This window comes from Ictalurus punctatus, chromosome 28 (genome assembly GCF_001660625.3).
Source record: "Ictalurus punctatus breed USDA103 chromosome 28, Coco_2.0, whole genome shotgun sequence".
In the NCBI taxonomy this organism is placed as follows: Eukaryota; Metazoa; Chordata; class Actinopteri; order Siluriformes; family Ictaluridae; genus Ictalurus; species Ictalurus punctatus.
The window spans coordinates 8,431,291-8,445,957 of NC_030443.2; the positions used below are offsets into that span (position 1 = coordinate 8,431,291).

Here is a 14,667-nt window from a genome sequence, read left to right on the forward strand (position 1 = left end):
TATAGATATAGATAGAGATATAGATATATAGATATATAGATAGATAGAGATAGATAGATATAGATATAGATGTATATAGATAGATTGATAGAAAGACATATATATATATATATATATATATATATATATATATATATATATATATATATATATATATATATAGATAGATAATCACACAAAGTTATTTATTGCTACATATGCATTGTAATTTATTGTTGCATATACATATGCATTTATATATTGTCAATATTTTGTCAATATTTAGGGCATTTGTATCTTCCAAGCAATGTATATATATATATACAATGTGTGTATATATATATATATATATATATATATATATATATATATATATATATATATATATATCAATAGTAGTGTTCTTATCCAAAATAGAATATACAATAATACATGATACAATAATACATTTTTACAAGAATATATACACAGTATATAAATGTATATTTATTGTTTATAAATATATTTATCAATATTTTGGGCATTTATGTCTTGGATCTGTTTAAAAAAATCATTAACAAATTTTCAGTGGGTATTAAGAGTTGTGTACTTTGTCATGGAAGCACAATTTTGGAACAGTAGCAAGTTCTTTGAGATAAAAATGGGGGGAAAGAAGTATATAGGATAAGAAATTGTCTGTTAGAACTGTGATCAGTGTTGTTACCATACTTGACTTCAGGAGAATGTTGAAATGACCATTTAACATTAAGCGAGAGGGACAAGTGTGTATAAGAGTGAAGACTATGAGTGTGAGCTGTCCACAGCTCTGGCAAGAGGAATGATCCTATGACACAAACAATATATTTAAAAAATATTTATGATTATGTGTAAGACAAGCTTATACTATTCACTCCTGGAGGTCTGTAGCTGACAGACTGGATTTTGACAGTTGGGCAGCGAATGAACACACACTCGTTAGTCTGTCTATGTTCAGCCCTCCTTTAAAGCATGGAGGCCCCAGTGAGGTCCTTTTTCTCCCACAACGCCCTCCCCCTCCCTCACTTTCACTCGAAATCACACACACAGAAAGAGCTGAGTTATGAGCAGTGAGGAGCTGTAGCCTGGAGTCTCCGGCTAAGGCTTTCGGAATCATACTCCTCGTCTCTTTCTTGTTCCAACAGCAATCACTGGGTGAGCCTAAGATGACTCAGAATTCATTGTATGCAAATACCTAAATGCAGCGGGAGATAAAACGGAAGAGCAAACCGTCTGTGCTGCCGTTCATACTTTCTGTGGAATACAAGCCCTTGGATTAAGGCTTGGACTGTAGAGTTAAGACACCATGGACTCGGAAGTGGTCACGGGAGCACGCAGACAGCATGCAGACAGCAAGGTGAGTCGGGTTTCAGTACATGAAGCGGGGGGGAGCTCCGGTCGTTTTCTCTCGCTTTAATTCAATCCACTTTAGTGAAACTCGCGCTAACTTAAGACCCAAGTGGCTCAGAACACTGCACCTCAGGAAACTGCCGTTTCCGCACACTCTTATTTTGCCACTTGCTCTCACTCTCCCATTGTCTAACGCATTGCTCTTCCTTTTGCCTTTTCTCCTTAAAATTTGTGACAATTTAGCTATAACGTTAGGAGCTCACGCTGCAACACACACCAAGCATGATGAGCACTTTATTCCCAGCCTCCTGATGAGCTCCAGGTTCTCCACACGTAGAAAATATTCCAGCAGGAATATTTTAGAAAGGCGAGCACCACTTTAAAGAGCTTGACTGACTGATTCAGAGAACGTTTGATTAGACAACGTGAACTTGTATACCTACTTCCCTCAACTATAAATCCCGCAGATATATGGCCCTGGTTGACCCGGTGAAAATTAGTCATGCTAGCTAAGGCAAACGCTACACACTTAATGTCTCGTTGCTCTGTGGCTCAGTGAAAGACTTTGTGAATGGAACTGCACTGAACAACGAACGCATTTGGTGCTCTGTGCCGCATGTCAAGATCCACTTCAATCCGAGCTGGTTCAATTTTGAGGGTGGCTATCACGGCCTGTTTGGAGCCTGTTAGCGTAGTAAGTCAGACACACTTCCGGATGCTGCTGCAGCCGGAGTTGGACATTGCGGTTCAACCGCCGGTTCACAGTCAAGCAGGAAGTGTCTCCAAGACCCCATAAGTACAAATCTTCGCGTTTTCATCTGGAACACTTCTAATTTAAGACGTTTGCTCATCTTCAGTAGGCCTACATCTCTCAGCGATGTCTACGAGACGCATTCGCGATGTTTAGGAGTTATGAATAATGTTAATCCGATCTTTTTAAGATGCTTATAAGATTTTCATACATCAACAATACATCAGATTTACGTAGATCAGACGTTAACATTTTATTTAATGATTATCTTATCATACCGTCCCCAAATATTGGTATTGCTTGTAATATAACTACACTAACACATACTTACGAATATATTTCTAGACAAATCATATATAGCTCACTATATATATATATATATATATATATATATATATATATATATATATATATATATATATATATATATATATATAAATATAAATAAAGTGCTGTAATATAGAGATTCAGTTCCCGTTATATCTATTAAACCTAAATAGAAAAAACTAATAATTTTCAGTTGGTTTGCTTTAACAAAGATTGAAAACAGCAACTAAATACAGTGGATATAAAAAGTATACACACCACTGTTAAAATGGAATTTTTTTTTAATTTTTTAATTTTTTAAAGAAACCAAGATGAATCATGCCAACTTTTTCCACCCTCAATGTGAAATTAAAATGTATGAAAATGTTAAGTGAAAAACTTAACCTTTTTAAGTTTTTTAGGAGGGGAACCTTACAATAACCTAGTTGCACAAGTGTGCACACCCCTAAACATCACTCAGTCTGTTTGGTTAAGAGTCTCAGTGTGGCACATCTTGACTTGGCAATATTTTCCCAAGTGTTCTTACAAAAACATTCTACATCCACCAAGTAAATAAAATAAAAGTAAGTAAAATTTATCTATACGTTTCACACAGCAAAACTGACCAAAGTGCTGCACAAGTAAGGAAAATAACATAGAAACAGAAATAGACCAAATAAAAACAGACAATGGACAATAGAAAAAATGGATTAAAAATTTGTTTAAACAATTAAAAATTTGATCAAATAGCCTGGCAGAAGAGATAAGTTTTAAGCCTATTTTTAAAAGTGGTAATAGAAGGTGCAAGGCGGATGTCCAGTGGCAGTTGATTCCATAGACGGGGCAGCAACAGCAAAAGCTCTATCCCCCTTTGTTTTTAACCGGGAACGAGGGACATGCAAAAGAAACCTATCAGAAGATTAAGAGTTATTAAGAGTTTTAAAAACAAACATCAGAATCTTAAACTGAATCCTAAAACAGACTGGGAGCCAGTGAAGCGATGCTAAAATTGGGGTGACACGATCAAACTTCTTTGCCCTGGTCAACAGCCTTGCAGCTGCATTCTGAACCATCTGAAGACGAGCCAGAGATTCCCCAACGGCCGCATATATAAATTAAAAAGAAGTGGGCCCAGAATGGAGCCTTGAGGAACACCACTAATACTGTGAGGGCATCACATACATAGCCTGCTTCAGGTCACACCACAGATTTTTTTTTTTTTTTTTTTTAGCAGGATTCAGTTCTAGAATCTGTCTTGGTCATTTAAAAACAATGATCATCTTTTTGTTACAGTAAGCCACTCCTTTGTTGATTTGGATGTAGGCTTTCTGGTTATTTTCATCCTGAAAGATGAAATACCTTTTTATCTTCAGCTTACTAGCAGACATCTGAAGGTTTTGGACTAAAATCTGTTGGTATTTGTAGCTATTCATTATTCCTTCCACCTTGATAAATGCCCTAGTTTTGGCTAAAGAAAAGCCGTAAAGCACCATGTGTCATTGTGGGGTATAGTGTTCTTTTGGTGATGTGCTTTTTTATTTTTTATTTTTTTTTGCACCAAACATACCTTTTTGGAGTTATGTAATTAGTATACCTTTTGGAATTGGTTGCATCAGACCATAACACATTTTGCCACATGGTTTGGGGTGATTTTAGTTGGGCTTGGATGTGTTTTGTGAGAAAGGGATTCTGTTTAGCCACACAACCCCATAGCCCAGACATGTGAAGAATATGACCGCTTGTCACACACAGAGGGCAATCAAATACTTGTCCAATAGTCCTTCAGCCTCCCTGGTAAGATTGTCTCTTGTCGTTTTCTACATTTCGGAGGGAAGTCCTGTTCTTGTTTGCTCCCCATTCACACCTGAGACCTTGTAACACTAACAAGTCACATGACACCGGGGAGGGAAAATGGCTAATTGGGCCCAATTTGGACATTTTCACTTAGGGGTGTACTCACTTTTGTTGCCAGCAGTTTAGACATTAATGGCTGTGTGCTGAGTTATTTTGAGGGGACAGCAAATTTACAGTTATACAAGCTGTACACTCACTACTTTACATTGCATCAAAGTGTCATTTCTTCAGTGTTGTCACATGAAAAGATATAATCAAATATTTACAAAAATGTGAGGGGTGTACTCACTTATGTGAGATACTGTATTTGCACAAGTAGGCATAAGAAAACTTGAGCTTGTCAATTATGACAGAATTTAGGCTCATAGGGTGAGCCATGACACATTAATTTACCTTCTGATAAACTAAATTTAATATTTTCAGTAAATTTTACAGGTTGTATGCAAAAAAACAACCGTTAACCTGTTCCACATTTTAAACAAATACAATAAACATCAATGTTCAGTCTTTGAAGTCTGCTCCTCTTAAATATATTTAAAGCTACACTATAAGTCATGGTTCTGGGTTGGAGCCAATTCTCGAATCACTCTGCGTATATTGTGTATATATCTGAATAATCTCATAGGATGTGACTGAGTGAGTTCATTTACCCACCAGATGCAATGCGCTTTAGTTTAATGGTGTTCATTAGGGGTGCGCCGATCAGGATTTTTACAGCTGATACTGATTTCTTGCCATCTTGATAGACCAATACCGATCCAGATACCAGATATCTTTTTTGTTTAAGCTTTAATCAGGGGGTCTTTCATAAACAGTTAAACGTAAGCTCTCTGTTCATGATCACTGTTAATTGAATTAAGATAATAGCAATGAGAAATACTGTTGGTTAATTGATAAATAAACAAGCATAATATATTTATTTTTCAATATGTTAAACAATAGTTTAAATTAAAAGTAGACTAACATAAAAATGTTATTAGGAAAAGAAGGCCAATAGCCTACTAAGCTTAATGTTAAATTGATACAAGACGTTTTTTGGGGGATTAAATCAAAACATGAAAACTGGAGTTTTCTTTTCTAGTGATATCTAGCAACCGTGAGCTTAAATGAAATGAATGCGCTGTCTGTGTGAGCCGGTTTTGTGTCAAACTCCGTTTCCCCATCGGGATGGGATAGGTCCAACCCCAAACAGCGAAAAAAGCACAAAAGGCCTTTTTTTTTTTTTTTTTTTTTTTTTTTTTTTTTTTTTTTTTTTTTTTTTTAAAAAAGATTTTTATCTGTAGATTGTTGTATTCCAGAAGTGAAAGGCATATTTCATGACTGTATAGTTATATTTTGAAAATGTGGTAACAGAACTTCTCGGCTGTTCTCAGCTGTCAGGATGTGTTCCCCCTGCTATTATGGACAAATTTGCTATGATGGAGGTGGTGTTAAGACAAAGATAAAAGCTTAAACTTGTATGATATTGTTTTTATCTTCAATTTATTTTGACCTTTACTCTGTAAATTGCAGCAAACTGTACTTGTTGGGACTTTTTTGTGGTCAAATCACAATTGCATTTCTAAAAAAACAACAACACTGTACTAAGGGGGAAAAAGAGAAATATGATCAATATCTCCAGGTATTGTGCCTTTTGAGAACGATCAAATATTTAGCTTATAAAATCAGTTATGATTTGAGTGATCACACATTTCTTCCATATTTCAAATGAAAACTCTCATGAATATAACTAGAGCTGCAACAACTAATCGACAATAATCGATTATGAAAATTCTTGTCAATGAATCTTATCGGTTAGTTGGACTGTGTGCGGCACATTTACTCACTATGTTGGTTCTGTTCTGAAAACACGCATCAGAGTGTAAATACTAAAGTTGTGTCCCAAATGACGTACTATACACTTGCACTATGTACTCTACCGTGTAGTGTATGAATTTTGGAAAGGTAATATCATTTCAAATAGAACACTAGCTTTTTTTTTTTTTTCACAAAACGGAAGTATAAGCCACTTCCCAGTCGACGGCGCATGACGTCATACGCACGAAATGTGATGCCGCTAGCTTTAGCAGATATCCAGCGTCACCGACAATGACGTTCTTCAGTTTTTAGGAAGAAAGTGTGTATAAAATGCCCCCCTGCCTTAGAGGACTTCCTCTAAGGCAGGGGGGAATTTTATATTAAACACCACGGAGATCAAACAGTGATGCACGAGCTCAAACTTATTTTTATGTCCAAAATGCTCCACTGTGTGTAAAGGGCAGGGGAAACTGGTGCAAGCTGCTTAAAAGATTTAGTTTAATTTTAGTTTATTGTCATTATATGCTGTATTTGTGTGCTTTTAGTGTGACTTCTGTCGTTTATTATAATGGAAGTGATCCGTTAGTAACGAGGCTGCGTTGCTCCTTACTCCCAGTGTAGACGCGGTGATACAGTGGATCAGTAAGATCTGTAATGTCTATGATCACTATGGTCAAAAGTAAAACAATATGCCTAAAGGCAGGGAGTAACAGAAACCTGAAAGTTGCAGTGAAAGTGAGTTTTTAATTTGTGGATTTTATTTTAATTAAATGTAAAAATGGTACTGGAAGTTTGCCTCAAACCCCCCCCCCCCCCCCCCCCAAAAAAAAAAAAAAAAATTAGATTAATCGATCAATAGAAAAAATAATAATAATAATTGGCCAACTAAACGATTATGAAAATATTCATTAGTTGCAGCCCTGAAAAAAGTTAATAAATAGGGAACCAACTACTAAGAAAGTGTACAAATTAGTTTACAAATTACATAGTTTGAACACTAGGTGTTGCTATCATGTGAGAATGAATATGAAATTACAGCTGGAGTAATATTGCCAAAAGACAGACAGACAGACAGACAGACAAAGTGAATGCAAAACATTACAGGTGCATTGACAAAATGTAATTATTTTTCACTGAATTCAGATGGAAACTTTTAGTTTGTCAGCAGTCAGTTGCTGTAATAAATGGGTATAATGTTGAGACATTATGAGATGAAGTGACCCGTTCAAGTTGTACGCCGGTGCTGAACAAGAACAGATGGTGAAATAACTGCCAGCTAGCCTGTTTGCTCAACAAAAGCAGTTTTTTTTTTTTCAAAGCAAACGTTTTTTCTAATGACTCTGAACAAGATCTGACTGAGGTCCAAGATCAGTCACCTTTGCGACATGCTTCGAATCTCCACACCAGCACTTGACGACAATTCTTCACTCACAGGCAGAAGTGTTCCCATTAGATTTATTTGTGAGTGAGATCTATATTTACACAACTCCGTTAAGCAATTAATATAAAGTGCTTAAAACCCACCTTCTGATGTGAACAAAAATGCAGTATTAGTGGTGATGCATTTTATTAGAGAGTCTGTGGCCCATGACTGCATTTTTTTTGGACTGCACATTTACTTTTGTCCAAGAGTGCTGTATAGTGATTCCAAAGGGCTGGGATGGCAAAGGTTTTTATGGCAGGTGTGCTCAAAACCAATTTTGTGTTACACAACATTCATGTTCAAGATATGAATAAATTTTCAAATCAGTGTGCACATTTACAATTCTCAACTGCCAGTCCAATTGTGACAGACATTATTATTAATATCTCTTCAGTTAAGGGAGTTGTGCCAGCTATCCTTAAACATGCAACTGTGTAGCCTTTGCTTAAAAACCTCATCTTGATCCAACTATACACAACTAGGCCTATTTCCAAATTGCCTGTAATGTCAAAGTTGCTGGAGAAAGGTGTTTATTTACAGCTACCCTCTTATTTGAATTCTTTAAATATCCTAGACAAGTTCCAATCAGGCTTCAGATCCTTACTTAGCACTAAATCTGCTTTATTAAAGGTCACTTATGATATGATATTTTGATCTCACTTCTCTGGCAGGAACATTGCTTGGTAGGTTGCCTCATGGGCCTCTGGCGTGAACAGGACTTGGTAGTCTTGTCAGCCTCGGGCAGGAACTGATGATATTTTGAGCTCACTCGACTGTGGGCTGTGGGCCCGTGTTTTGTTGATTTTATTGGATCTTGGCACTGCTTTTGATACCAACAACAATAGTATTTTTTTAAACTCACCTAGAGTTTGTGGTTGTCATCCAGGGTCTGGCTTTGAAGTGGTTTGCCTCTTAACTGAAAGATAGGTCTTTTTCAGTAAACATGGGGAATAGGGCCGGGCGATAAAACGGTATCAGTATTTATCGACGGTACACCTTTAGTGGTAACGATATAAAAATGTTCAGTATAGCGCTTGTTAAAATGTAAACACGCATGAAGTTTGGTTGCATGAACAACCCTCAAGTGTCTGCCGTCCCTGGATCATTAACAGCCTATCATATGCCTTGATAAAGGAGTGGGCTGCGAGTGACGAGCAAACAGCTAATAAGTTGTGTATCTGTGTGGGTTCGGTCGCGTCATTGCCATGTGACATCACAACACATGAACACGTGATAATGAGTGCTGTGCCTGCAGATAAAGGACATGTCAGCTCGCCAGTGTGGTAGTTTTTTAGATTCGCTTTGTGTGACCAACATCAGAACACCGTTGTGTGTAAGCTTTGCAAAAAAAACAAAACGCTGTTTCTCCGTACAGACAAGTACGGAGAAACAAGCTGCGAGAGACTTGTAGTGTGCATGTGTGAAGTGCGTGTGTAGTCTGCACATATACAGATACTTCGTCACCCACGTTATGTAAACCGTGGTGCTTGGTCTATACCAGGGGTGTCCAATCTTATCCAGAAAGGGCCGGTGTGGGTGCAGGTTTTCATTCCAACCAAGCAGGAACTACACCTGATTCTACTGAAAGCCAAGATCAACTGATTAAACAGTCAGGTGTGGCTCCTGCTTGGTTGGAATGAAAACCTGCAGCCACACTGGCCCTTTCCGGATAAGATTGGACACCCCTGCTCTATACAGACCACTACCACTGTCTCACCTGGATATATCCCTGCTATGTGGACCATAGAGTGACCGACTCGGCTTCACTGCGCGTCTCAGTGAGGCGCAAACATGAATCTCTTACGGTTCCTACCAAAAATCTTGTGCAGACCCTAACTGTAAGAGAGTAGAACATTGCCAATTAAAACAGCACCGATAAATGCGAGATCAGTATTGAACAAAACATTTCTACTAAATGACTTCTCAACTAGTAAGTTGGACTTTTTATTCGTCATTCAAACCTGGCCTGATGAACTAGGCCCCCTTTCTGAACTCTCCTGTAAACTTCAACTATCTTTGCTGCCCTAGAACCTCTAGTCGGGGTGGGGGCATTGCTGTTTTTAAGGATTCGTTCAAATGCAGGCATCTACCAGTTGATGTTTATACCAGCTTTGAAGTTTTTATTATGTACAGGCTCTGCCCGACTGGTGACTGACTCTTCCCTATTAGCATACGTCCTCCCCTGAGTGAGCTGCACACAGTCCGCGCTGGAGCAGCTACAGTGATGAGAAGAATGTCTCAGCTTCGGAAGCATTGTAAGTGTTCTGTTGTTGGCTGTAAAAATTAACATAAGAGTCTTCATGTACTCCCGGTATCAGAGCCACTGAAGACGCAGTGGAGTAGTTTTATTTTTGAAGGAAATGTGGCCCAAAAAATAGCTAAATGTTTATGCGAATCATTTTACACCAGACTGCTTTGTGAATGAGGGTCAATACATAGGATTTGCTAAAAATTTCATTCTCAAGCATGGATCAGTACCAACTGTTTGTGATCCAGCTTTATATCTGGAAGACGTAATTATATTTTGTGAATGATTGCAAATCACCTTTCTGAATGTGCTTGTTAACAGATTCCATGGCTAATGCAGCTAGTTACCATTGTCTATGATTGTATTCACAGAGTAACCATTCAGAAACATCCTGGTTCATTCTCACAGTTGTTACTTCTGAAGGAGTCTCTCCTTCATCGGTGTCTGGTTCTGGTTCATACATATAGGGCTGTATTTATGGTGTCAGTCATTTTGGTTCTCCTTAATTGTTGTTGCCGTAGTATCTGAAGCACGAGTTGTAAAGGCACAGCCCTCTTCCGGAAAGGGGGGCGGGGAGCAGCACCTCACTTGCATTTAAGGAGATGCACACAAAAACGGCGTGTTTTTGCTTCCACGCAAAAACGGGCATTTACAGCATGGTATAAAAATGATCCGTGGGGTATTTTGAGCTGAAACTTCACACACACATTATGGGGAAACCTGAGACTTGGATTAAATTTTATAAAAAGGGTTGTAATAGGTCTCCTTTAATGCATTTCTTATTATGCATGATGTGCAGCACTTTGTTCAACTCTCATGTTGTTTTAAATGTGCTATATAAATAATTTTGACTCTGACCTCGTGGATCTCAGGCTGGAGCTCTGGAGATGAGGTCGCCATGTTGACCTCCAGCTGGAACCCGGCAGGGGAAACCACCTCGTGGGTCTTAGGCTGGAACTCTGGAGATGAGGTCACCACGTTACCCTCTGGCTGGAGCGCTCAAAAAAATAAAAATTGGCACCGGAGAAAATATCCCTTCAGAGGTCTTTCAAAACCCTCGAAAGGAGCTGGGACATCCAGGCCAAGCCACTGGGGAAATCGCACAGAATAAATGCCGGCGTGACGCTCCTTTCGCTCTCCTGCTGCATCCATGTTATCGGCGAAGTATTCTGTCATGTAATGGAGTTGGAGACAGATACAAGTGCAGTTAAGAGCTTTATTTAAAAACGTAGTCAAAAACAAAAAGGGCATAGACGACAATCAGAAACGTGCGGACAAAACAGGATCCAAACCATCAGACACAGAACAAAGATCAAGGCTTGGTACGGATCCGGCAGAAGACACAGAAACACACAATACTTCGCACTGAACAAAGACATAGGAGGGGTTTAAATACTAAACGTAATCAAAGAGGGATAACATAAACATAAGACATTACAAGACATTAAAATTCAGGATGTACTTGGCCGAAAAACAAAAATGTATATATATTTTTAAAAACCCATTGTAAAAGTTTTTTTTTGTATAATTGTAATATTAGACTTTTTAAATTAATTTAATGAATCTGAATTGAAAAGCTACAAACCAATAAAATTCACACTTTTATTGTAATTAACACACCAAAACAAAAACAATATAAAATATATTATTCTTCATTCAGTTCTGTAACAATCAAACTTAACAGATTTTTTTTAATCCAAATAATGTAACGTTAACTATTATGAGATGCAAAACAGCTGCCAAGTAATGAACTTGGCAGCTCTAGGCTAGCATCTTGCAAATACAAAAGTTTAAATATGCTACACAATCATTTAAATGAACACAACAGGCAGAACACAGAATGGCAGAGGGCCTCTATTCTGTTGTTGTTTTGAAATACTCTGCATATAGAACGGGATGTCGTGTTTTCAGGTGGTGTATCAAACCTGTTGTGGAAAAGTGGTTTGGCACCTTACCCACTCTTGAAATTTCAACGGAACAAACACTGCAGATAGCAAATTTGATGTCCTTATCAGAAACTTTTAAGTATTTCCAAACTGCTGACCTGATTGCCGTTTGCTGGGTAGCACCATGTTTTGGACAAAACATAACATGTTTTGGACAAAAAACGAAAATGTCATGTTTGGACGAAAATTTTTGGCGGCCAAAATTTCGGTGCATCCCTAATGCACACACATGGCTCTGTTCTGCTGAGCTCTCTCTCCCATGGCTCTTGTCTCTCCCCTCTGTATCCTTGCTGCCGTTCACTGAAACACAAAACACTTGTTAGAAAAATCCCACACAGGTATAGATCCTTACCACTCACTCCAGTGCCACCCTCCATGCACAAACCCGCACGCAAGCAAAAAAAAAATCCAAGGAAATCTGACATGGCCATCTGTGCCCTAGGCCTGTAGACCACCTTGATGATGAAGTTGAACTTAAACAGCTTAAGTGCCAGATACCAACTTGTTGGCATCCTTCATGCGGTGGAGCCACTGGAGCGTAGGGCTGCATGATTATGGCCAAAATGGCCAAAATGATTATCACGATTATGTTGATCAATATTGAGATCATGATTATTTTATCATGATTATTCATTGACTTTTATTGCAACATATTTTTATTGCATTTCACATTTAAATAAACAGACCAATGCTTTCACCACCATGTTGTGCTACATTCCTGCTAATGTATAAATCTTTGCATCAAATCAAAAGACAGGTGCTTAAAGTGCATCATCTTGTTGAAGCAAAATATAGGATAAATAAAAGCAAATATGCCATCAACCAAATGAAAATGTGCAATCAAATAACAATATGCAACCAAATTAAAACAATTCAGGCCTATGCAGAAAAAACAATAGCAGTGTTTACACAGCCAAATCACCCAATAGAGTGGTCCAGGGATGACAATTTTGTACCAGAACCCGGAAGTTGGCATCATGCTGGTTCCCTCAACAAAAACTCAATAGGATTTTAGGCTTTTGGATTATTGCAAAAAATAAGCTTTGTGATCAACAAAAGTTTACAATATTAACACGTTTTGTCCATTTAAGATACTTTTCACAAATGAACACAACTTTTATGAAGCCTAAATACAATCGCCAGGCTGTTGTGCCGAGAACTGGGCTTCCCCTGACAGGAGTGGCAGCAAGCGGACCACTTCTGCGGCACGCTCGAAGAGTTTTATAAAGGCTTCTGGGTTGTTCTGCAGCCCCATCTTGGAGAACATGACATGGGGAATGGCTGTGGTGGATTCCAGGGCTGCTGCTAGAGATTATGAGAAAAATCAAGAGTAGTAGCCTTTTATCTTTATAACTTATCTAAATTATATTGATAGTTACAAATATATTGCAATGAATTAGCTAGCTAGCTACGATATTTGTGGAGTGCTCTTAGCTAGCTTACACCATATTATCCTACTGCCTGAATACATTTGATATTTTTTACTGTCCCTCTCTGACCAGCAATACAAAATAGTCTCAGCAGCGCTTCTCTTCATCTTCAAAGCTACCTGTGCTCTCCCAGTCAAACGCCAGAAATCAAGCGTTGTGTTGTGAGGCAGTAGTTTGGTGTTACCAACTTGCACAACGGAGGGGAGCTTTTAGTATTATCTGTTTTATTATTACAAACTAACAATTGATTCGGAACACCAATAATGTTACAAAATAAATAAATTCTACATATGTTTCAGTTGATCATGGTACAAATATTGTGAGGGTTGTAATTGCTACGCCCCTGATAACAGCAACTGGAAGAATGTAAGATGAGTGTATATACATCCAATCCAAAAGGACTTCACCAGACTTTGTTTGCGCTCTCTGGGTCTAATGGACACGGGATGGACTTTAAAAGAGTGGCAAGTTAATAGAGAGATCATTGATCATTAAAAGAGAGAAGCTGTCTCTCCAAAAATGATGGCTCGGGCTTATCAATGATGAGCTTTTTAAACCCAGGTTAGGATTGGTGAGAATGATTCCAGATCATTTTCCAACTGCATTAATTTGGAAATCAATTTAGCAACTGCATTGCCCCACAAACTAATCAAAACTTAACTAGAGACACAATTGAAAACTGTTAATCAGTTTCAAATGGTCAATTTATTGGGTCTAGTTAAAGCAAACACCTCTTTGTAAAAAGCCCCTTGTAGTAATTGTAATTTACAATTTAAACAATACTTTTAAGGCAAAAACGTAAAATTCTGAAAAATAAAACAAAACAGTATGCCATTTATACAGTTAAATACAGGAGCTCCTAGGCTTATCAGTGCAGAAGAATCGATCTCATCTGAGATCATAATGAGAGAATGGTGTAACATCAACCAGTGCTAACCAGTTTGGTTATTACTTCAAGAAGCCAAACTATTCAGTAATAATCCTTCCAAGTCATTGATTATTATTGTTCTCTACTGTAATTAAGATTTGAATCATTTAATTCAACTTATTTAAAGGTTGGTAATTTAAATTTTTTATTAAAATATTACATTACTATATTTACAATTTCCCCAATAACATTTTATATAGAGCTGATATAGCTAGAATTATGAACATTAAAAAAAAAAAAAAAAATGCTTAGAAATTTAGTATACAAAGCTGTCCCTTTTTGGAGGGACATTGTCCAGCAGAAGACCAAACCCATGCTGACACATGAGTACATACACAATCCTTTCCCATCCTGTCAGGAAGGAAAAGAGTGACATTCCAGCATAAGGAGCCTCACACAAACACAAACAACCAGGAGTCTTGAAACTTCAGACTATTACTATAAGCCTTTCACCAGAGTTTAACATAAGAAGTGTTAAAGGCAAGAGAAGCATTTGGTGAACAAGCTACTGCCATCATATCTCATTATTTTTATATATATATATATATATATATATATATATATATATATATATATATATATATATATATAAAAGTTAGTGTGTTTCAGCAATAATACATATAAACAATGGTTGAAGTAT

The 14,667-nt window shown here is 37.5% G+C and overlaps 1 protein-coding gene across 9 annotated transcripts in view; it reads left to right on the plus strand.

Annotated features, from left to right (window-relative positions):
- Nucleotides 1-986: 986 nt before the first annotated feature.
- mcc (MCC regulator of WNT signaling pathway) overlaps nt 987-14,667 on the plus strand; it is a 156,750-nt gene continuing 143,069 nt past the window's right edge. For 4 of the 9 annotated variants that reach the window (XM_017459944.3, XM_017459949.3, XM_053677193.1 and 1 more), the window contains exon 1: nt 988-1,351. In XM_017459944.3, coding sequence (XP_017315433.1) covers nt 1,301-1,351 — 51 coding nt within the window. In that variant the 5' untranslated portion in view covers nt 988-1,300. Of the gene's footprint in view, nt 1,352-14,667 lie in introns of all 9 variants that reach the window. The other 5 variants (XR_008393735.1, XR_008393734.1, XM_017459947.3 and 2 more) reach the window with 2 other exon arrangements.